Below are 22,504 nucleotides of genomic sequence, written 5' to 3' on the forward strand. Positions count from 1 at the left end.
TTTTTTTTGAAGAAAAATATAGTAGATAAAATGCAAAAATATTTTTTTTAAAAAAAAAAAAAAAGGATATACATTTGTACGTTTTTATTTGGGTTTTTTTTTCCTCTATGTGTTACAGAGGGAGTATAGATAAGGAGAAGAGGAAACTGTTTAGGAAAGATTAAATAATTTATATGTAAAGAGTCAGTACAGTTATCACAATAAGTCAAGTTGCAATTTTACTTAGTGATGTCCTTTTTCTCTAAAATTAATTTCGATTTAAAAATGAAGTTGTGGCTCATTTATGGACTTGATTATTCTTATTTATTATTTAGTGATGCCATCCATGACATTTTATTTTTATATAAATCAGAGCAATTTACTGTGTACACTATCAAAATGAGAAGGCATTTTTTTTTATGCTACTGTTATAAGAAAGATGACTATTCATATTCGTGAAACTTGGAGATAGACCCAACATTATTACAAAGATGCTGAAAGTATTCTCGGAAAAAAAAAAAAGAAAAAAAAAAAAAGTATTCTCCCCTAACTCACTCTACAAGGTAAAGTATTTATATTAAATCATACGTTCATTTTTCTTTCTCTTTTCCTTAAAACTTCTTTATTTTATTCTATTTATTTTATTTTATTTATTTTATTTTACACCCTATTGTTTGCTTTAACTACGATATATGTAATCTACTTTACATCTCATATCAAAGCCGTAATAAATAGTTTTCATTGTCATTATGGCGGATTTTAATTTCCAAGGTTTGTTGTGGTGCAAAGATAAAATAGTGTTCATGTATTACATGTAATAACTTTATTCATACCTATTTATCTTCTCTCTCCTAACAGCTGTTACCCTTTTTTTTTTATTTTTTATTTTCTTTTTTTTATTTTTATTCTCTTTTTTTTTTTATTTTTAATTTTCATTTACTATGTCAAAAGCATCTTTTCTTAGAGAGTAACTAAATAAATAAAAGTAAAATAAAAATCTAATTTCTTCTTCTTTTGTTTTCAGGTACAAAATTGTTATCGTTGGCGGAGGTGGTAAGTTGGAATACAAGATGATGAACAATAATAGATGATTGAAATGAAGAACGTTGTACTCATTATTATTTATTTATTAAGGTGTTGGCAAATCTGCTTTAACTATCCAGTTTATTCAGTCACATTTTGTTGACGAATATGATCCAACTATTGAGGGTAATAAGAAGAAAAATAAGTATAGTTATAAAAAAAACTAATATAGGATTACAATGCTAGATTCTTATCGTAAACAGTGTGTCATTGATGATGAAACAGCTTTACTAGATGTATTAGATACTGCAGGTCAAGAGGAATACAGGTACCCACACATTATGATCTTATACATATGGAATATGATGATCTCACACACATATATTTATATATACAGTGCTATGAGAGAGCAATACATGAGAAATGGTGAAGGCTTTATATTGGCTTATTCAATTACTTCTCGCTTATCATTTGAAGAGGTAAATACATTCTATCAACAAATTCGACGTGTAAAAGATCGCGACTTTTTCCCAATGGTATTAGTTGGCAATAAATGTGATTTAGAAAGTGATCGACAAGTATCAAGTCAAGAAGGAAGAGATTTAGCTAAAAGTTTTGGATGTCCCTTTAATGAGACATCTGCTAAACAACGTATTAAAGTAGATGATACATTTTATGAAGTTGTAAGAGAAATTCGTCGTACAAATAAGGAACAAGAAAATAGATCAAAAGGAGTACGAAGAGAAACGTTTGAAATGACAGATAGTCATGAAAATGAAGGCTGTTGTGGATGTATTTTAATGTAGTAGAAGAGATGAGTCTCTTTATTTCAAATCCCCTAATCTAGCTTCCTAATGAATTGAATACACACTTACTTATACCTAATTTATAATCTATATATATTTATATTTATATAAACCCGTTAAAAAAGAAGAAGTTGATACTCTTTATTATTGTTTCTTATTTATTGACTTTGTGTATTCTAATATGTCTTTTTTAAGTTGTTGTCTATTACGAATCATAACTCGCTCAAATAACTTTTTTGTCTTTTCTTTATCCAATTTTCCCTAAACATAAAAAGGATTTAGTTTACTGTCATAGTCTATCTTTTTTTTTTTTAACATGCAATTACCATAGCTAATTGAATAGTTTTCTTTTTATTAGATAACAGGAGTTCAGCTGATCTAATCAAGTGAAGACCACAATCATTGCCATTTGTCTGTCTTGGAATCTTTGCTGTTAATAATTTCGGTGGATGCCATTCACCATTAATTCTATCATCCTTGTATTTTCTAGCAATAAACTTTTCTAATAACTGAAGGCATTCAGTTCTATCTTTTCCTAAAGAGTCCATACATACAATACTAAAACTAGAGAAAAAGAGAGAGAGAGAGAGAAAATAAATAAATGTATGACATAACATATACAGATTACCTACTGCTTTTTATTTTGAAGACTAGTAACAGCCATCAAAAACCAATGACTCCTAAAAAAAGCAAAAATCAAAAGGATTAATATAATTGGAAACATTAGAATACGTTTACTTTACTTTTGAAAGACAGGAATGAGCCAAAGAGATTTATTGAATAAATGAACTTTACGAAACCATTTCTTCAGTATTTCATAATAATTTTCGCTTGCATTACTATGCATTTATATTAGCTACTTGTAAAATACAAAATAATTTGATTATTACATACGCTGCCGCTTGTTGTAGTCGAGTGAAGAAAAAAGTTGAAGATATATACATTTGTGTATTGTTATATTTATCTTTCAGCATATCTAAAGCGTAATTTATTACCGTATCGTTTAACCATCCATTTTTTGTATTTAAACAATTTAAATGATGCACATGTAATGGAACTCGATTTTCATTGATGCAAATTCTATAAAGATAGACGGAACATTTAGCACAAATGGTCATGTTATTTATATGTTTGATCATCTAGTTCGTACAATCCTTTATTATGATCCTTTTTGAATGTTAATCGAGTATTATCATCATTATCTTCTGTATCTGATAGAACAATAACAGTCTTTGAAGAGAATGCCGCTTTTGGTGGTAATGATGATGATGACTTTTCAAGCTTTTTGTTATTTAAAGGCTTTACATTTGTCTTTGTTTTAACATCATTTTTCTGGAGGTTGTCTAGTTCTCTCCTCTTTTTCAACATTTTTTTCAATTGTTTTTTTTTTAAAGCTTTTTTATCTTGATCACTGTCAAGTTCAAGAAAAGTATGATCATTATCGTTTCTCTTTACTATCTTTTGTCCAGTATTAGTTGTAGTCGTAACATTTTGTTTCCTTTGTTTGTGCTTGTGCTTTTTAGCTTTCTTCTTTTTGTTAGGCTCTGTCTTCATTTTATTTATTTGAAAAGATGGTTCTACTTTACGAATCTTAAAAGCTTGATTTGCTGTAGAATCCTACATTGTAAGTTAGTTAATCTTTTTTTTTTTGAGGAGTATTCCTTAAAGGAACTACCCATAAGTCACTGGCAGCACGCTTCAAGTTAACATTTTCAACTGAGGGCATTTTTTTTGGTGTATAATAAAGGGAAAAAAATAAAATAAAATAAAATAGAATAAAATAAAATAAAAACAAATAAATAAAATTACATAAAATGTTTTATATAAGAGCAGCAGACATATAAAGATGAATTCTTATAGTGCAGTTTGTAATAATTTCATTCTTGTCATAATACAGAAAACATTTGAATTATTCATTCGTTTAATTATAAACGATGCCAATAAAAAGTCTATCTCTTTTACCATGGTTATATATTACCTGTCTCTTTTATTAATACCACTACACATTATGAAAAAAAAAAAATTGTTCATTTCAGATAGCTAAAGATGTATTATTCTAATAGTCTATTTCTAGTACTACTATGTGGAACAGATCCAAAAAGGACTTCAGTTTCATTTGTAGCAGTATTTGCGGCTAAAATATGAGGAGGAATCATAGGCCCTTCTTCAATATGATCATCATTTTCTTCCAATTCTAATTCTAACTTGTTTTTGGTACTATTCAATCCTTGTCGTTGTTGTTGATTATGCAAGACTGATTTTCTTCTTCTGTCATCAAGTTGTGAAGAAGAAAATGTAAGCGATGTTCGTCTATCAGCTTCTGCGTAATCAAAACCTATAAATGAAGGCTTTCGTGACTTTTTATCTTGTAGTGTTTTGTTATTAAATGAAGATGATGCTAGGATCCTTAGTTTGTTTTCATTTGTAGCTGGAGAATAGCTTATGGAAATAGGAACAGAAGTAGCGAAATTGCTCCCTATATAAAAAGAAAAAAAAATAAACATATTAAATCTTTATATTTATATAAATAGATCTTACCTTGTTTATTCTCTTTTTCTTTTAATGATTGTTTCATAAGTAAACTATGATTTCTTTCCCTTTTTACTTCTTCTTCTTCTTCTTCTTCTTCTTCAACAAAGTCAATATATTTCGATGATCGTCTATTATTATTATTATCTCTATTGCTTGTATGATTTACAGCTTTTGAAAAACTTTTTTCTTCTGTATTAGAGTTACTTTTTATATCCTCGTCTAGAGGGAACAAGTCTTCTTCTTCTTCTTCATCTCCTTTTTCTTCTTCTATATGATCATCATCATCTACCCAAGAAGATGAAGTGCTTGATGCTGATATTTTACAATTAGTTTGTTCTTCTGCAAGTTGAGCAAGTGGATGTAAGGATGGCTGTTGTTCAGGAACAAGCAAAGACCTTCTTCTATGAAATGGAGGCATCTCATGTACAGGTGCTAAATGCAACGGTGAAGTTACTGTTTTATTTAGACTGTTGGTAATTGCATTTTCATCTAAAATATAACTAGATTTTCTACGATAATTATGTGTAAAAGAACTTGGCACGAACACATATTGTTGATTGAAACCAGCCGATAATGAAGAAGAAGAAGATCTTCTTACTACTTTCCTTTGTTGTTGTTGTTGCTGCTGCTGCTGAATCTCTGTTAAATTATTTAAAGCCTGTTTATTTGTGTCCTCAAGTGGATTGAAATATGCGTCATTAGCGATGCGATTGAACAGAATTTGATCGCTAACACTATTTCTTACTTTCTGTACAGATAAGCGACGTACATGTTCATTTTCTTCATTTACCGTCTTTGATATTTCTTTCATCGTTTGCCATAAAACAGCACTATCATAGATTGCTTTTTGTTTTTCCCTCGTTAATAATATCTCCTGTTCTTCTCGATAAGCTTGAATCCTCTTTTCCGTTTTTTCTTCAAGATCTTTTAATGATTGTTGTAATAGCTCTTTCACTTCTTCATATTGAATTTTTAACTCTGCATTCAGTATTTCTTTAAAAAAATAAATAAATATACATGTATGTTTTAAATGAATGAATTTTATTGTACATAGATATTTTGACATACCTTCTTTGTCCAGAGATAAATTGTTAATGGGTAAATCTGGATTTAAAACGATATGAAATGCAGTTGAATAAATTGCCTTTTTCTGTAACCTTTCAATTTCTAAACCAAACTATGAATAAGAGAAACACGTGTGTATGTAATGTGTGTGTATATATATATATGTATGTGGTTTTTTTTTAGTTCATCATGTAGTATGTGCAGTATAAATAAATTTAAATGAATCTCTTCTAATTACAATAGTTCCTTTGTGTACAATAACTTGATCACCAGGTTGATTTAGAATTGACTTATCAATAGGATAAATTATACTTGGTTTATTATCTCGTCTAACAGAGTAAACATCTCCTGTTGAACAATTATGACAGCTAATTGTTACCCAACCTTCAGAATTATCCATGATATATCTTAGGCGAATTAAGCTTGTATATTCCTTTTATATACATATATATATATATATATATATATAATTAAACAGGATAGAGAGTATATTGGGTATATTATTAAGAAATATATATTATCTACTTACAACTGAGATGCCCTTCATACTTAATTCAAACTTCCAACCTGATATTGAAGGTTCCTCTAGTCTTGTAAATTTATCTTTTCGAAAATTTTCATGACCTTCTAAATAATATTTATTGGCAAGATGAATTTTGACATTTAGACAGTTGCACGCATAAACAACATGGGCGGGCATATTTTAGAAGTAAAAAAAAATAAAATAAAATAAAATAAAATAAATATATAGTAAAAAGAAGAAGAAAAAAAAGGCTTATTATTATATTACAATGTCTTAAAAATAGCTACTAAAATAAAAAAAATTCCGTCGCCTTCTTTTTTATTACTGTGACAATTGTTTCAATTTATCTACAACTATTATAACTTTTTTTTTTTGATATACACATATGTATATGCTTGTACATTATGTAATCAAATAGATGTTCATGGTATTGTAAGTAATGCAGGTTAATGTCCTCAGATAAGAAATAAATTAAAAAAAAAAATAACAAAACCACACATATAATATTAAATATTCAGATATACAGAAGCTTCATCGATTAAAGTTGTGTCTTGTAAGAAATTGAATAAAATTGTTGGTGCTAATTAGACTTACTTTCTTTCATTCTAGAAGACAGAAAGGATATTCTCTTTTCTCATTATGATTGAAATACAAGCAAAAATAAATAAAATAAATAAGAAAAAAAAAAAGACACTTTCTAACTCGTGCTTCATTTTATTTATAACCATAGTATTTTTAACAGGATGAATTATTAAATCTCCGTCATGTGGAGTTTATACCTTATTTCCATTTTGAGGCATAAGCGTAATAAGCACCCATTTATTTATTGAAGCATTTATTCATATATTTATTTTATACTTATTTTTATCTTTATTTTATTTTTTATTTTATTTTCAACGTTTATAGATACAAGAAATAGAAAGAAAGAGAAAATGACTAATCTCCCTGTTGTAGTTATGGATAATGGTACAGGGTAAAGTTTATAAGTTAAAGATGACACCTATGAGTAACGCGTTATAATTAACCTTTTTTTTTTAATATAATGTTGGGATTAGGTACACTAAACTCGGTTTTAGTGGCAATAATGAGCCCTCATTTGTTTTCCAAACTGCAATTGCTACACGCGAATCACCTTCGAGTACTGGAAGACCTGGTTTACCTTCTAAACCTTCCTTTTTTAGCAACAATTTAGCTTCTAAACGAGGCATTGAAGACCTTGATTTTTATATTGGCGATGAAGCTTTAGCTCAAGCTAAAACGATGGCTTTAAATTATCCTATTCGTCACGGTCAAATCAATAATTGGGATCATATGGAACGATTTTGGGAACAATCCATCTTTAAATATTTACGTTGTGAACCTGAGGACCATTATTTTCTTATGGTATATACACATATTAAAAAAAAATCTATAAATATATAAATATATTATACAATGCATTTAATTAGATTATGTCAATGGTATTTATTTATTTATTTATTTATTTTTTTAAATAGACCGAACCACCTATGAATGCACCTGAGAATCGTGAAATGACAGCAGAAATTATGTTTGAATCATTTAATGTACAAGGTCTTTATATTGCTGTTCAAGCTGTCTTAGCCTTGGCTGCATCTTGGACTTCAAGTAAAGTAAGTGAACAGACATTGACAGGTACTGTTGTTGATTCAGGTGATGGTGTTACTCATGTTATCCCAGTGGTAAGTGAATTACAAGCAGATAATGTGTATACATATATCTATATGACTTCGTTACTGTTATTATTATTAGGCTGAAGGATATGTTATTGCTAGTTCCATCAAGAGTGTGCCTATTGCCGGTAGTGATATTACTTCATTTGTTCAAAATTTACTTCGTGAGCGTGGAGAAACAAGTATTCCTCCAGAAGACTCATTCCGTATTGCTCAAGCGATCAAAGAAGATTACAGTTATGTCTGTCCTGACATTGTTAAAGAATTTAAAAAATATGACCAAGAGCCTGCCAAGTATTTCAAGAAATATGAAGGAATTCATTCTGTCACCGGCAAGGTATGGTATAGTATACATGCATACATGTATGTATGTATGTACATACATATACATATGTATTAACTTGTGTGTTTGAAATAGAAATATACGGTGGATATTGGTTTTGAACGTTTCCTTGCACCAGAAATTTTCTTTAATCCAGAGATTGCTAGCTCTGACTTTTTAACACCTTTACCAGAAATTGTGGATACTGTTATTCAAACAAGTCCTATTGATGTACGTAGAGGATTATATAAAAATATCGTGTTATCTGGTGGATCTACTATGTTTAAGGGCTTTGATAAAAGACTTCAACGTGATATCAAACGTACAGTTGATAAGCGTATTCAAGAAAGTGAATTGACGAGTCGTTCTGAGATGAAAGCAACTCCCATGGAAGTGAACGTTATCTCACACAAAAAACAACGTCATGCTGTTTGGTTTGGTGGAAGTTTATTAGCTTCTACTGTAAAGTATTCATTATGGTTTGTTTTTTTTTCCAAGATTTTGTTACTTATTTATTTTTTTATAGAGCGAATTTTATAATTCTTGTCACACAAAGGCAGAATACGATGAATATGGTCCTAGTATATGTCGTCACAATAGAGTCTTTAGCTCTCTTTTGTAATAAAATATGGGTTATTTTTTTTTTCCTTGAAGAAGAACACCAAAAGAAAAAAAAATTAAAATAAATAAGCAAATAAATAATTCATTATATGCATAGCGAATCATAAACATAGTCTACAATTCATATAAATTTCAGAATAATAATAATACATGTAGTTTTAGCTGGGAGTTCCACTTTTTTTTACAAAAAAGAAAAAAGAAATTCATTAGAAACTTACACACACACATATATATAGTTGGAAAGAAAGACCTGCAAAATGACTCATTTAATCAAGTTTTGGTATAGTTGTATAACATGGATGAATACAACCCCATTGAGGAGCGAAAAGTGATAATATAGTTTAATGGCTGAGCATTCATCAGTCAGTCAATTTGACTAGAAAATAAATAAATAAAAAAAAAATATACAAGTATATGCAATATCATATTATTGTACTGCAAAACGATGATATATAAAGGAGATGTTAAAATAAATAAAGGCTTCATTGAAGGAAACTGCTAAAGATGAAAATAGTATAAATTCTTTTCATGTGTAAATAACACCCTGAGTAACTATTTCCATCTTTTGTGGTTATCATTAAAAAAACAAGAGCAAAGAGAAAAAATATCTATAAACTGACCAGTGGGTTGTATGTATTAAAAATATTACTAACCCTATTAAAGAATGATAGATAATACACTATATAGATAGAATATATACCAAAAAAAAAAAAGAGTACAAGTTGTGTTTCAGTATAACCATATAAATCTGCAGTACAATAGCAGTTTAGAAGCATGTTATTATGACTGCAAAAAAAAAAAAAAAAAAAAAAAAAAAAAAAAAAAAAGATATTTTTTCTAATGTTCTCATGTACGGTGGCAGTGATACAAAAAAGGCTCTAACAATTTTCAAGTGATTTTTAACATTTTTTTTTTTTTGCCTTAATATAAAATATAAACTTGTCTCGTCTTCTTCTTCTTGTGTTATGAAATATCTTGTTTTTTTAATAATATTTTATTATTGATTCATTATTCAAGTGCAAATTGAATGAGACACTCGAATACAAAATAAGTCATATTATTACTTAATCTTCTTTATTTAATTGGTCAGCGAAAATAATAAAAATAATCTTTTTGTAATATACAATAAATTTGATCTTCTTTTTCGATCGTCAGTACCATTATAAAAATGAGTTCCGAAACTCCAACAAACCCAACACTAGAACACATTCTAGCACAACAGCAGGCACAGATTGCTAGACTTGAACAACTACTAATTAACAACGCTCAATCTTCAGCATAGCCTTCTGATCAACACCAACAGCAACCAACAAATATGGATGAAGAGGCTATTGTATCTCACCTTCATTCTCTGGAAATACGCCCGGATTATATCTGGCAGCCTTCTCCATTTTTAACTCAAGTTATGCACTTTGCTCAACCACTTTTTACTACGCCAACCCTTTCTGACGATGTCCGTAGATATCATTGAACGATATCCTGGAATGAAGAATACAGATTATCAACCGCCTGATACGATTCCTGTGGCAGCTCGTAGTATGAAACCGGCCCAAACTAAACATGACCGTTCTCTTAAACGGTTGCAGTATCTCTCTTCGGGTATTTTCTGTCCTCTCAACATTTTAGCTCTAGAATTGAGCAGGGAAACGGACAACCCTAACATTCAACGTTACTTGCATATGCTTTCTAACTGTCGTTGTTATGATTGTAGTCGTATTTACAACTAAGTTAATAGAAATAAGCCATCATTTATTTAAATAATAAAGAGTTTATTTAAACAAAACTAGTGTATTGTACTTCACAGCATAATATTCAGTTTTAATAATAGTCATTGTTAGAGTATTCGAACACTAACCAAAGAATTATATACATTGTATTATGTAATAATAGTAAGAATTCAATAAGTTTATGACTGTTATATTTAATTACATAATTATTTATAAAAGTCATACATATTATATATACACATCTATAATATTGAATATTTTTATATAATAACATCTTGGAGGAGGATAACAATGACAGTAGCATATAAATAATTGGTATTATTGTTATAGCTGGAGTATTCACTGTGAATTAATATTAACACGTTACTTACCCCAGAAATAATAATTGGATATATTCTTAGTAACAGTGACAGCTCAGAGAGAATGAAGATAAAAATACATTTTTATTGTATTCAGAATTATTCGGTGACAAAAGTTGTGCTTAAAGGCTTTGTTATAGCAGTATTCACTAATCTAAATCATACTTCTATTAACATCACTTAGCTGGCAAAACATATAAATAGCCCTTATCATTTTTCCATATTATTTTCTTCTTGTACAGTTTTTGTATTATTTTTCATTCAATAAACTATACCGAGTCTTCACAGACTTGTCTTTTCTGTTTTCTCTTTCCTTGTCTTTTGTACTCAAAATAACCTTCATCGTTGGTTTCAACAAGGACCCAGAAATAAACACTTACATGATACCAAAGTAGGAGTTGAGCACTGGACTATTCCCTAATTGCCCCAAGTATGCGAAAAATAAAATAAAATAAGAAAAAGGACGTAGAAACGGATGCTTACATGCTATTAACAAAGGAGTTGTACACTGCACAATGTTGGATTCCTTCTCTTGAAGAAAAAAAACAGAAACTTATATGCTACCAATAGAGGTCAAAAAAATAGAGAGTATTATAATATTTTATGGGGATTTTTTTTTGTTTCTAGTTGATGACGTGTTGCTGTTAAGGCGGACCATGAATGTAGTCTTTTATGTCACCAAATCTAGGAAAACTATTTAGCTACAGTGTTTCCACTCTCAATTTACCGAACGTTTGAAAGTCCGATCACTGTTTTGAAAACGATTGGCTAATAGTGTGAGGTTAAATTGACTCAAATATTTGAACCACTTCTTACAAATAAATTGACCACTTTTTTTTTAACCTTTTATTCGGACGTCCTTAAACATGAATTTCATCCAGCATTCTGTCAGTTGTTTTCCTAAATGCTTAAATAAAGAACCTTTATAATCAATTTGACCAAAATATTGGTCAATTTATTTGTAAGAAATGTTAATTTTTTTTTCGAAGAGATGGTCAAATTAACTTCAAATATTTAGGTCAATTTAACCTCACACTATTGGTCAATCGTTTTCAAATCAGTGATCGGACTTTCAAACGTTCGGTAAATTGAGAGTAGAAGCACTATACATCAAACTGAAAAAAAATTGTAGTGGCGTATATAAATACAAATAGCTTTACTTCCCTATTAATATATTAACAGTTCTTTTACCTCTAGATATTGGTTTCTAGACGATTCATATTTTGATTTAGTTATTGAGCATAATAGAGATAAAGATCCCTACTCAACAGCATGAGAAAAATAGATATGTACGCAGCATAACGTGACTGAGAATAATTTTTTTAAAATCTCTCAAAAAAAAATATATATATTGTAAAACACGACTTTCTTCCATACTTCACAATGTTAAACAGTGTAGTCTCTTTGTCAAATTCAATAGGATATCTTATCCATGCAAATCTTGAGTTTGATTACAGCTATTACTACAACAACTTCTGTGGAGGGATGTCAAGGGAACAAGTCGCGAATAAGTTTGAAAAAGATTTACAAAATGCCTTATTCGATCCAGCTACTATAAATCCAGCGGTAACTAAATGGATTCATGAACAAATTAACTGTGATTTTCCTGTAATATTAGCTTCATTTTAACTTGAATACTATAACACGATTATCTAATATACATATTTTTCCTATATTTCGAGTAGTTGATGAATGCAATTGAGGTTGATGAATTTTGGATCTTATACCAAGATAAAAAGCAGTACTATAACAAGCTAAATCAACAAGCTGATTATAAAAATAATTTGCAAGAAATATACACAAAGAATAGAGCCTCAAGTTCCAGAAGCGCTACGGCATCAAAAAGTCCGCAGTCGCTCGCCAATCAAGTAGATCATGATATTTATTTACAAATACATATGTACTGACAATTTTTATTATTCACAGAATGTTGTTGAAGACGATAACCTTATTTTTTTTAACGACCGCTACATTTCATCAATATTAAAGCCTTATGGCAAACAGCTATATGAAGTTTATGAATTGTTGTCAGCTGAAGAGCAATTGATTTGCGGCTTCTGTCTTAACGGTATCCTTGATCTTAGTAACCAGAAAGAGTGTAGCCAAAAAAAGTTATTTACAAACGATCAATGGGACTATCTTATCAAGCACCTTGGATCAAAAAAAATGAAATACCTTCCAAACCTATCTGATGCCACAAAAAAGAAAGTAGAAAAGATAATAAAGGAAATCAAGAGCGGACAAGAAGAAGAAGCTTACTACATTACTATTGAAAGTATAAGAGGTGCACATTCTGCTGATAAGTGGATTTTTAAAGTCCTTAGCCATATGTAAGTGTAGTTTCTTCTTAATATGAGCAGCTTCTGACTTGTGTTTTATTTTTCTAGCATTAACGCGTACAGAGAACGCACAAACATTTTTACAAATCCAACCAATAAAATTAGCGAACTCGACTTTTTAATGAAGCTGTGGGGTGAAGTTTTGGAACTTTTGGTTGGAGATAGCTTTGAACTCTATGTCAACTGGGGAGAAACGTCAACTGATACCATGGCTGCAGTAAAGCGTATAAACAACGACAATAAGCCACATACAGTAGGCTGTAAAGTTGACGGTAGGATTGTATGCAAGGTATCTAAGGTTGTTGACACATGCCATGTTGAGGCTGCTAGGGCTTCGTCCATGTTGTGATTGTAGTAGCCTTTATAATTAAGTTAATAGAAATAAACCATCATTTATTATATAATAAAGAGGTTATTCAAATAAAACTAATATATCGCGCTTCACAGCATAATATTCATTCTACTCTCAGTTTTGATAATAGTCATTGTTTGAGTATTCGAGCATTAAAAATAATTATATACATTATATTATGTAATAATAATAATTCAATAGGATTATGACTGTTATATTCAATTACATAATTATTTATAAGTCATACATATTATATATAGATAGCTATAAAGATAAATATTGTTATGTAATAATATCTTATAGGATAATAATAATAGTAGCATATAAATAATTGGTATTGCTATAGCTGACATATTCACTGTGAATTAATATTGACGCGTCGCTTACCCCAGAAACAATAATTTAATATTTTTAGTAACTGCGACAGCTCAGGCAGAAAAGAATAAAAATAGATTTTATTGTAGGCAGAATTATTCGGAGAAAATATTTATGACTAATGCTTTATTATAGCAATATTTGCTTATCCAAATCATAGTTCTATTAATATCACTTACCTTGCAAAAAACATATAAATAACCCTTTACGTTTTCACATAATTTTTCCTTGTACAATTTTTGTATTATTATTTTCAATAAAAACTACACGAAGTTTTCACAGACTTGTCTTTTGCTTTTTCTCTTTCTTTAACTTTTTGCTATCAAAACAATCTCAATGACGACACAAAAATGATTTCAAAATTTAACAAGAAGAATCAAAGGAAATGACAACATAACATCGACAGTGAGAGTTAAAGCAAAAGCAAAAAAAAAAAAAAATAGTGAATATATACATTACTTTATACAGAAATAATGAATGTTTATATAAATAACAATAATAAAGTACATGTCGTTTTTTTTTCCTTCCTTTTCTGCAATATGAACTATGTATCTGTATATAGTGGGATTAAAAAGTTGTATATTTATGTTGATCCTATTGAGCAAGACAAAATAAAAATGAATCGCAGTCAGCGTAACAATGTGTATAAAATCAAATCCATTTACTTCTTAGAGACCAAATGTATTTAAGAACACTATTCAACATGCTCGAAAGGACAGTTAATTCATTAGGAGAATTTACTATGGAAGCAAGCAACACTACCCATTTTCGGGTCTTTTAAAATATGCAGTGTTGATGGTACAGTAGGTACAAGCTAAAGGAAACCCTAACCCTTAATGTCGTTAAAGGTGTAGAAAACTGCTGCAACTATTATCAATTCCTAGTAACACAGTAATCTTCTAGAGCTTGCAGTCCAAAGGGAACCCTTTGCCAATTCTAATAATAAACATTTTTGTTTTCTCTGGGTTAGAAATGCAGAGCTTACGTCCTCGAAAAAAACGATGCTCAAATTAACAAAAGGTCGTATTTGATTTAAAAGTTGAATACGGATGTAGTGAATTTTTGGGTTCCTAGATACACACAATTTTTGGGTATTCTTACGTACACCCCAATTTTTTTGAGGTTGAAGTTAATTGGATCAAGTCAGTTTCATTTCTTTTGTTAAGTTCACTTTTATCGCACATGAAACAACAAATATTGAGTCCAAAGCGGATCTTATATGACATTCGACGTTTGGAAGATAGTATATTTATCGCAGCTTTCCTTATACGATACTTCTGAAGCTCTACATACTCTCATAAAATAATTTTTTAAACAATTTGTTTTGAGTACAAAAGATGAGGAAAGAGAATACAGAAAAGACAAGTCTGTGAAAGTTTGGTATAGAAAAATAATACAAAAATTGTACCCAGAAAAAAAATAATATGGAAAAATGACAAGTGTTATTTATATGTTTTTTGCAAGGTAAGTGATACTAATAGAAGTATTATTTGGATAAGTGAATACTGCTATAACAAAACCACTTATTTATAAGCTACTATTATTATTATCATCCTCTAATATGTTATTACATAACAATATTGAATATTATAGATGATATATAATATGTATGACTTTTATAAATAATTATGTTATTCAAGATAACAGTCATAAACCTATTGAATTGTTACTATTATTACGTAATACAATGTATATAATTCTTTATTTAGTGTTCGAATACTCTAACAATAAGTATTATTAAAACTGAATATTATGCTGTGAAGTACAATAGACTAGTTTTGTTTAAATAACCTCTTTATTATTTAAATAAATGATAGTTTATTTCTATTAACTTAGTTGTAAGGACAACTACGATCATAACAATAACGATAATGACAATTCAAAACTTGTTCCTTTTCTTGGTGTTGGTGTTCCTGCTTCCTTGGCCCGTAACGAACACTTTATCCTTTTTTCGCCCGTTGAAGCTGCTAAAACCATATCATGTACTCGCATGCTTCGTGACTACCAACGAAAGCAGAGCTTAAATAAATGGTGCTTCAAGTCCGTATACTTTGTGAATAAACATTTTCACACACCATTGCCTTTAGAATTGCACCTTGATTTCGACGGATATGTATTTATTGCGTCAAAGTTTCTTTATTTGACAGCAACTCAGGCGATTTCGATGGAGGAAGTAGTTTCTTTGAGGAGGTCTTTACACTTGCTGAAATATTGGAAAGATTTAGGATTTGAAGAGGCCCCCACCTCAGAGCAAGTTATTTCCAAAATCGAAGAAAACAGGGCCACAAAAAAATGTAAAAAACTGTCTGAATCAAAATGTATGTTTTGAGTACAAAAGACAAGGAAAGAGAAAACAGAAAAGACAAGTCTGTGAAGACTCGGTATAGTTTATTGAATGAAAAATAATACAAAAACTGTACAAGAAGAAAATAATATGGAAAAATGATAAGGGCTATTTATATGTTTTGCCAGCTAAGTGATGTTAATAGAAGTATGATTTAGATTAGTGAATACTGCTATAACAAAGCCTTTAAGCACAACTTTTGTCACCGAATAATTCTGCATACAATAAAAATGTATTTTTATCTTCATTCTCTCTGAGCTGTCACTGTTACTAAGAATATATCCAATTATTATTTCTGGGGTAAGTAACGTGTTAATATTAATTCACAGTGAATACTCCAGCTATAACAATAATACCAATTATTTATATGCTACTGTCATTGTTATCATCCTCCAAGATGTTATTATATAAAAATATTCAATATTATAGCTGTGTATATATAATATGTACGACCCTTATAAATAATTATGTAATTGAATATAACAGTCATAAACCTATTGAATTCTTATTATTATTACATAATACAATGTATATAATTATTTTTAATGCTCGAATACTCTAACAATGACTAGTATTAAAACTGAATGTAGAATGAATATTATGCTGTGAAGTACAATACACTAGTTTTGTTTAAATAAACTCTTTATTATTAAAATAAATGATAGCTTATTTCTATTAACTTAGTTGTAAATACGACTACAATCATAATATTTCCAATGGTCTCTAAAAAATTTTGCAAGCGTCTCGTTTTAGGTTAAAATCCTGTTGCCGACAATGAATTTCTAAGTTACCCGCCGATTATACTTCAGTTTTCGACAATTACCTTTTTTATAATCGACAATTGCTTTTTTAGTAATCGACATTTTTTTTAAAAACCCGACAATTTTCACAGGTATGACTGTATCAACCTTTGTTGTATAATAAAGTTATTATGATGAGCCCCATGAGTACCCAACTTATACATCATGTTACACTGATTCAGTAGTAGCCCTTTATTATTAATTATGATTTATCCAATCAATTTGTGTATATTTGCACGCAAAAATGTTTTTTTTATATAGTCACAAAATAAGGTGAGAAACTTTATTATTATGTACTTTTTTCTTCTTCTTCTTTTTCCTACTTTTTTTTTTTACTTATTTATGCACTCACCTTGTACTATATTTATTTATTTATTTATTTTGAAATGAGTCAATTATGGAATCAACTTGATGATCAGCAAATAGCAGAAACAAGTAAAATAAATAAATAAATAAATAAAAATGTTTTTTTTGATGTCTATACATGTATTTATTTAGTTCGAGATAGTAGAGCAAATCAACTACAATCTTGTAGACAACGTATTGCATTATTTAAAGGATTACAAACAGAGATTTTTGAAGAAAGAATATTAGCTCTTGAAAAGATTATTCAAGTTGTAAAGTCTTATATTCGTAGTAGTAGTAATAGTAATAATAACAGTCATACTTCACCTTCTTCTTCACCTAATTTAATTGATACTAGTATAACAACAATGACAACAAACGTATTACAACAAGAAGAGGTAGAAGAAGATGTAGTAATAGGAGATGAAGATGAAAATAATTCAGACTATTATAATGAACAATTATTTTATTATTTATTAACCATCTTAAGATTGTCAGTGACTTGTCCTTATTCTGATGTTAGACAATCATGTAAGGATTTCTTATCTAGTTTAAAAGTAAGTAAATAGACCTTTTTTTTTTTTTTGCTCAAAATATCAAGTCAATATGTCTTATTTATGATACATGTTATTCTATTAGAAATCATCTACTGCTAATAATAATAATAATAATAATGTCCCTATACCTGAACCAACATACAATTCACCTTCTCACTTTATTTCACTTCATGATATATTCTCACTCGAATCAAATTCATCTTCCTCCAATCAACAACAAGCTGTACTTTATCCACGTTCTACTAATTTATCTCTTTCACCTTGGTCCACTTATTTACATCATAATACCTCACAACAATCATTCAATAGTATACCGTCTATCATAAGCGATTATACAGGTGGAAGATGTTCAGACGAATATGTAAGACAAATGATGATCAAGACATTCATTGATGAGGGTCGCTTAGCGAATTCTTTTCGAATCTTAACTTTCTTTCCTACCTTTTTTGAAATTTATCACATCACATTTACGAAAATTATCAAACAACCTATTGGTCCCTTAAAACGGACATGGAAATCCTATTTAGGTATCATGGTCGCCTCCGAACAACAGTGCCAATATCTTGTCTCTACTATGAAGATGGATTTTCTCTATAATGGAGGTGACCCGAATTGGTTACTAGGACTTGATTATGTACCTAACAAATTACGAACTATCTCACGTCTTGTTCTGAAATTATCCCGACAACCATGGAGAGTGAATTCAGATGATATTCAACAACTCATGATCATGAATGGTGGCGGGACACCATTTGGAGCAGACATCACTTGGACTCGAGGAGAACTTGTACAGGCTACTGTCATTATTGCCACCTTTTTAGGATTATCTAGTTTTATCTTGGGATGTGGTATTACGCCTGAGATTGACATGACAGGTGGATTTCTTATCATGTCTGGAAAACAACAACAACAACCTATCGAAAGCGAATTAGATTTACCTACTGTTTATTTTAATCAATCGATGGAAAACGTCGTAGAAGATGATCGGTTTCATACAGATCATGGCATAGGTTTAGGTGTCTCTGGTGTGATGATAGAAAAGTCAACTGAGGAATTAATTCAGAAATTAAAAATAAAAAAGAATGAGGAAAGAGAAGAGAGGACTTCTAAAGTAATGATAGATAACAGTCGTCATCCTCCTCCTTTATCTACAACAGAGGAACATTATAATAATAGAGAGAATTTAATTTTTGAAAATTTATCAAGATTTATTGATTTACAATCAAGTCAAGAGATTCACTTGGAAAGATTTGAAAAGTATCATACAGAATATAATGAATTACTGCTTGGTGAATATTGCTTTGAAGATCATGGATGTGATTTGGTCAATCATTATTTACCTGGTATAGGGGATGACTTGGTAGCTGAATTTAATGAAGCCATCAGTATTACGGATTGGAGGTAATTCAATTCCCCTTGACACATGTAGATAAGGATAACTAACTAACTGACTAACTATGGATGTTGATGATATTCAAATAATCTATAGTATATTTCATCCTGTAGCAGAAGAAGTGGTGGACACATCTCCACTTAGAAATGCTATTTGGTATTATACACAGAAAATACTGGGGGTCATTAAAGAGGATTATACTTATGATGATATTCATACTTACTTGAATGATCGTACTACACAATACATTGATGATCTTTGTATGTCTCCTTATAAAATACAAATGGATGATTGGTGTAATATTGGAATCTCTCTTCGACCCGAAGAGAAATGTCATGTTAATCTTTTGATTGCATCTGCTCGAAAGCAAGCTGTTCTTTGTTATAGTTTATACTTAATATCTGAAAATTAATTGTATTATATATAAAATAAATTACTACTCCACTATTCTAATAATGCCTTCAGCAAGGAAAAAAAAATAATGGATATAACAACATTTTGAAAATGGTATAATACATAAATGAACTATACTTTAATTAATGTAGTTACTTTGATATTTCCATCTATATTGCCTAATAAACAAGTCACATTTGAAGTATGTGTAGTCCAATCTACAGATGTAATATATTGTTGATCCATTGATTCATGTCCAAATTGAAGAATAGAAGATGTTTCCTCTTTTTGACTAGATGTACGATATATGGAACCAAAGGTCTGTTGATGATGATTAGAAGAAGAAGAAAAGATATAATTTGTATCTGAACTAAAGGCAACCATTTGAGGACGAGGTGAGGTGGATAATAGAAAAGACTGAACAGCATTATAGGAAGAATTAGTAGGGAGTAGTAGTGATGGTGGTGGTGGTGGTGGTGGTGGAAATCCTTCAAGTGATTTACTAAATATGCATGTTCCAGGTTTATGAATAGACCATTGACATAACTATATGAATTGAAAGGAAAAGAAAAAAATCTTCTATTTGAGTCTCTTTGAAAATCTTCCACATGTGCATATATTTGTATGTTTTATTACCTCTCCAGTATTATTAACTGAATAAATTGAATTTTCATCAAAACTAAATTGTGCTGTGCAAGAGGGCTGTCCTTTCCATTCAATAATTGATTTCATACTTCTTATGTCTATCATGATGATATCCATATAAGTCTACTATTAAACTCTACTATTAGCGTATGACTTACCGAATATACGCATAAATCCAACTGAATCACTGGTTACAAGCATTTGTCCATTATGATTTAATTTAATTGTGTTAATAATATTACTGCCCAATTCGTCTTGATCATTTTTAAATTCAAAAGTAGACTATTTATATTTAATGTTAATCAGTTTCATTTACTGTGTCTAATTTCTTTTTCTTTTTCTTTTTTTTTATTTCTATCATTACACAAGCTGAACTCGTTTTCATACTCCAAACAACAAGGGCACCTTTAGCATTATTCTTGTCTGAATGCATTTTATTACTCGAACTCGCACATATAAAGATAGGTTCTACTGGACTTGATGATAGCTGATTAATCCTATACTCCAAAAAAAAAAGTTAATATGCTCTACTCAAATATTATCTTATTTATTTACCATGGATAACTTTCATCCATAACAAATTCTTGAACTACACATTTGGATTCCATATTGTATACACGAATTAACCCTGTATCTGTACCTAGATATAACTGCTCCCCACTCAAGATTATTATTACTTGTATAAATAAATCTTTCGAATCAGTTGTTAACTTACGAATCTATCTGATTTTGCATCCCATTCTAAAGATAATAGATTGGATGAATTATTCTTTATTCTCAAGGGATTCAATGATGAATCTTTATAGTTCCAAATTCTAGATACAATAAAATTTCGATGAGTTGTCTATTTACGCCCACTTTTTTTTTTCTTCTTTTTTGAACAAATATTTACCGAACAATATTATCCATATCACAACTTGCAATCAAATCCCCTTGAGTAGAGAATTTGGCACAAGTAATAGCTGATGCATGTTCGGCAAATTCTTCATGACTTATAATCAGAAATGGTTCTTCATCCTCTGACAATGTGTCCTTTTGATCCATATTTTGACTATTTGTATCCATTGATTGAGAATTAACTTCCATGGAAGTAATAGCATCATTGTTAGGAGAAGATATCATTTTAGGATTGTTTACTATTGGATTCTTCTGATTATCTTGTATCGTTCTTTTCCTGTTACGCATTAATGAGATGCCGTCTGTCATTTCTTTCCTTGTCTCTACTACTTCATGTTTTAACTTGGCAATGTCATTTTCACGTGCTTCTAGTAGTGCCTTTTGATTTTCTATTGTATTTTTCAAAGCTTCAATTTCCGTTTGTTGTGTTTTACGTTGAATACGGTCAATATTGAATGTTAATAAGGTTGGCAAGGCTATATAGAAAGAGTTAAAGTCAAATAGAATTGTCAAGAGTGTATATTGTTATTATTATTCTAGTTACGCATATTTTGAAAGGTTGTTGCTAAAAAGTTATGTAGAGAGATGGTATAGTTATCAACCCATTGCTTTGTAAAGAATATTTCAAATGTTGGATCATTAGAAGGATTCCTAATATAAGGTAATGCTATATATGTATATAGAATATGAGTATTTAAAAAAAAAAATAACCAAATCTATCAAACTATTACCAAACCATTGAGTCCATTCAGGTTTGCAATGTAATTCAGGTCCATAGACATCAAAAAACTCAATCACTCTATCTTTTTTTTTATTTTGTATAGCTATGATATAATTGAGTGAGTGATAAGACCCCCTTTTTGTGTGTGTGTGTGTTTGTAAAGAATGTTTTACCATGTATTAAATAGTGTCTCAATAAACAAAGTTCAAACTTTTTTATAGTACTTTGAAATCGATTATCCAAACGAGAAAAGAATCGTAAATCAAGGTATTGAAAATAATCGATTAAAGTATGAATATCTCCATTAGCTATAGCTCCTAATAATTCATCGATGATTTTATCTACCTATTGTGAGGATGTAAGACATGGTTTTCCATCTTGAATGTTTTAAACAATAAATATATATTAATTATTACTTGAAAACCTTTATCTTTATCTGTTTTTATTTCTGCTTCTAAAACTCGAAATGTTGCTGTAAATCCTCGAAACTGTATTGTATTATAAAAGGGAGAAAAAGCAGCTTATTTTTTTTTAGAATATCAACTGGGATCATTAAAAAAGAAACATCATCAACCATCAACCACCACCATCGCCCAACTTACTAATAAATATTCTTTCACAATTTCATCCACTTGCTGAAGAGAGTTCATGTTCATGAAGTTGATTAATTAAATAAAGTGAATTGTTGTAATAAA

At 29.6% G+C, this 22,504-nt stretch overlaps 12 protein-coding genes across 12 annotated transcripts; 7 read left to right on the forward strand and 5 right to left on the reverse strand.

Annotated features, from left to right (window-relative positions):
• Window positions 1-37: 37 nt before the first annotated feature.
• BX663DRAFT_501960 (uncharacterized protein) lies at window positions 38-501 on the forward strand. Its single transcript, XM_051526540.1, has 2 exons — window positions 38-146; window positions 223-501. Exons 1-2 carry the CDS (start codon window positions 108-110, stop codon window positions 436-438), a joined length of 255 nt encoding a protein of 84 aa, XP_051385157.1. The 5' UTR covers window positions 38-107; the 3' UTR covers window positions 439-501.
• A 388-nt stretch (window positions 502-889) lies between these two features.
• On the forward strand, window positions 890-1,933 carry BX663DRAFT_501963 (ras-like protein 3). The gene is made up of 5 exons (XM_051526541.1): window positions 890-946; window positions 1,004-1,032; window positions 1,114-1,188; window positions 1,249-1,330; window positions 1,400-1,933. Exons 1-5 carry the CDS (start codon window positions 921-923, stop codon window positions 1,806-1,808), a joined length of 621 nt encoding a protein of 206 aa, XP_051385158.1. The 5' UTR covers window positions 890-920; the 3' UTR covers window positions 1,809-1,933.
• BX663DRAFT_501966 (uncharacterized protein) lies at window positions 1,911-3,426 on the reverse strand. Its single transcript, XM_051526542.1, has 5 exons — window positions 2,703-3,426; window positions 2,552-2,647; window positions 2,441-2,488; window positions 2,135-2,372; window positions 1,911-2,069 (listed from the first exon to the last, which is right to left on the reverse strand). The coding sequence occupies exons 1-5, from the start codon at window positions 2,945-2,947 to the stop codon at window positions 1,953-1,955; spliced, it is 744 nt and encodes a 247-aa protein (XP_051385159.1). The 5' UTR covers window positions 2,948-3,426; the 3' UTR covers window positions 1,911-1,952.
• BX663DRAFT_484483 (uncharacterized protein) lies at window positions 2,928-3,534 on the reverse strand (the record flags this gene model as incomplete). The annotated part of the gene is made up of 2 exons (XM_051524557.1): window positions 2,928-3,425; window positions 3,484-3,534. 2 exons carry the CDS (start codon window positions 3,532-3,534, stop codon window positions 2,928-2,930), a joined length of 549 nt encoding a protein of 182 aa, XP_051385160.1.
• Window positions 3,535-3,859: 325 nt separating this feature from the next.
• BX663DRAFT_484484 (uncharacterized protein) lies at window positions 3,860-6,105 on the reverse strand (the record flags this gene model as incomplete). Its single annotated transcript, XM_051524558.1, has 5 exons — window positions 3,860-4,284; window positions 4,347-5,333; window positions 5,409-5,517; window positions 5,644-5,838; window positions 5,935-6,105. 5 exons carry the CDS (start codon window positions 6,103-6,105, stop codon window positions 3,860-3,862), a joined length of 1,887 nt encoding a protein of 628 aa, XP_051385161.1.
• Window positions 6,106-6,860: 755 nt separating this feature from the next.
• Window positions 6,861-8,563, forward strand: BX663DRAFT_430124 (actin family; the record flags this gene model as incomplete). The annotated part of the gene is made up of 6 exons (XM_051522783.1): window positions 6,861-6,901; window positions 7,005-7,311; window positions 7,425-7,628; window positions 7,699-7,956; window positions 8,038-8,403; window positions 8,468-8,563. The coding sequence occupies 6 exons, from the start codon at window positions 6,861-6,863 to the stop codon at window positions 8,561-8,563; spliced, it is 1,272 nt and encodes a 423-aa protein (XP_051385162.1).
• A 1,089-nt stretch (window positions 8,564-9,652) lies between these two features.
• BX663DRAFT_501978 (uncharacterized protein) lies at window positions 9,653-10,304 on the forward strand. The gene has a single exon (XM_051526543.1). The coding sequence runs from the start codon at window positions 10,014-10,016 to the stop codon at window positions 10,287-10,289; it is 276 nt and encodes a 91-aa protein (XP_051385163.1). The 5' UTR covers window positions 9,653-10,013; the 3' UTR covers window positions 10,290-10,304.
• A 1,722-nt stretch (window positions 10,305-12,026) lies between these two features.
• BX663DRAFT_501980 (uncharacterized protein) lies at window positions 12,027-13,374 on the forward strand. Its single transcript, XM_051526544.1, has 3 exons — window positions 12,027-12,256; window positions 12,334-12,978; window positions 13,036-13,374. Exons 2-3 carry the CDS (start codon window positions 12,524-12,526, stop codon window positions 13,334-13,336), a joined length of 756 nt encoding a protein of 251 aa, XP_051385164.1. The 5' UTR covers window positions 12,027-12,256; window positions 12,334-12,523; the 3' UTR covers window positions 13,337-13,374.
• Window positions 13,375-15,440: 2,066 nt separating this feature from the next.
• Window positions 15,441-16,186, forward strand: BX663DRAFT_501981 (uncharacterized protein). The gene has a single exon (XM_051526545.1). It carries the CDS (start codon window positions 15,705-15,707, stop codon window positions 16,041-16,043), a length of 339 nt encoding a protein of 112 aa, XP_051385165.1. The 5' UTR covers window positions 15,441-15,704; the 3' UTR covers window positions 16,044-16,186.
• A 1,058-nt stretch (window positions 16,187-17,244) lies between these two features.
• Window positions 17,245-19,622, forward strand: BX663DRAFT_585411 (PA26 p53-induced protein-domain-containing protein; the record flags this gene model as incomplete). The annotated part of the gene is made up of 4 exons (XM_051532236.1): window positions 17,245-17,293; window positions 17,357-17,760; window positions 17,843-19,161; window positions 19,250-19,622. The coding sequence occupies 4 exons, from the start codon at window positions 17,245-17,247 to the stop codon at window positions 19,563-19,565; spliced, it is 2,088 nt and encodes a 695-aa protein (XP_051385166.1). The 3' UTR covers window positions 19,566-19,622.
• On the reverse strand, window positions 19,419-20,643 carry BX663DRAFT_313364 (uncharacterized protein). The gene is made up of 4 exons (XM_051522070.1): window positions 20,556-20,643; window positions 20,183-20,473; window positions 19,703-20,092; window positions 19,419-19,612 (listed from the first exon to the last, which is right to left on the reverse strand). Exons 2-4 carry the CDS (start codon window positions 20,306-20,308, stop codon window positions 19,598-19,600), a joined length of 531 nt encoding a protein of 176 aa, XP_051385167.1. The 5' UTR covers window positions 20,309-20,473; window positions 20,556-20,643; the 3' UTR covers window positions 19,419-19,597.
• Window positions 20,490-22,459, reverse strand: BX663DRAFT_430763 (uncharacterized protein; the record flags this gene model as incomplete). The annotated part of the gene is made up of 7 exons (XM_051522823.1): window positions 20,490-20,693; window positions 20,907-21,006; window positions 21,084-21,208; window positions 21,272-21,564; window positions 21,633-21,755; window positions 22,034-22,154; window positions 22,412-22,459. 7 exons carry the CDS (start codon window positions 22,457-22,459, stop codon window positions 20,490-20,492), a joined length of 1,014 nt encoding a protein of 337 aa, XP_051385168.1.
• Window positions 22,460-22,504: the final 45 nt, after the last annotated feature.

This window comes from Cokeromyces recurvatus, assembly GCF_025118155.1.
Source record: "Cokeromyces recurvatus strain NRRL 2243 chromosome Unknown BX663scaffold_6, whole genome shotgun sequence".
NCBI classification, from domain to species: domain Eukaryota; kingdom Fungi; phylum Mucoromycota; class Mucoromycetes; order Mucorales; family Mucoraceae; genus Cokeromyces; species Cokeromyces recurvatus.

Bases quoted from the DNA above. Each gene is read 5' to 3' on its own strand.
- BX663DRAFT_501960 (XM_051526540.1), top strand. From the start codon at position 108: ATGTGTTACAGAGGGAGTATAGATAAGGAGAAGAGGAAA. The intron at 147-222 runs CTGTTTAGGAAA...TTGCAATTTTAC, and splicing joins TAGATAAGGAGAAGAGGAAA to TTAGTGATGTCCTTTTTCTC.
- BX663DRAFT_501963 (XM_051526541.1), top strand. From the start codon at position 921: ATGTCAAAAGCATCTTTTCTTAGAGA. The intron at 1,189-1,248 runs GTAATAAGAAGA...TTACAATGCTAG, and splicing joins ATATGATCCAACTATTGAGG to ATTCTTATCGTAAACAGTGT. The intron at 1,331-1,399 runs GTACCCACACAT...TTATATATACAG, and splicing joins GCAGGTCAAGAGGAATACAG to TGCTATGAGAGAGCAATACA.
- BX663DRAFT_501966 (XM_051526542.1), bottom strand. From the start codon at position 2,947: ATGATCAAACATATAAATAACATGACCATTTGTGCTAAATGTTCCGTC. The intron at 2,489-2,551 runs GTAAAGTAAACG...TGCTTTTTTTAG, and splicing joins CTCATTCCTGTCTTTCAAAA to GAGTCATTGGTTTTTGATGG. The intron at 2,070-2,134 runs GTAATTGCATGT...TTTTATGTTTAG, and splicing joins AAACTATTCAATTAGCTATG to GGAAAATTGGATAAAGAAAA.
- BX663DRAFT_501978 (XM_051526543.1), top strand. From the start codon at position 10,014: ATGTCCGTAGATATCATTGAACGATATCCTGGAATGAAGAATACAGAT.
- BX663DRAFT_501980 (XM_051526544.1), top strand. From the start codon at position 12,524: ATGATATTTATTTACAAATACATATGTACTGACAATTTTTATTATTCA. The intron at 12,979-13,035 runs GTAAGTGTAGTT...TTATTTTTCTAG, and splicing joins TTTAAAGTCCTTAGCCATAT to CATTAACGCGTACAGAGAAC.
- BX663DRAFT_501981 (XM_051526545.1), top strand. From the start codon at position 15,705: ATGCTTCGTGACTACCAACGAAAGCAGAGCTTAAATAAATGGTGCTTC.
- BX663DRAFT_313364 (XM_051522070.1), bottom strand. From the start codon at position 20,308: ATGGATATCATCATGATAGACATAAGAAGTATGAAATCAATTATTGAA. The intron at 20,093-20,182 runs GTAATAAAACAT...CAATTCATATAG, and splicing joins CAGTTAATAATACTGGAGAG to TTATGTCAATGGTCTATTCA.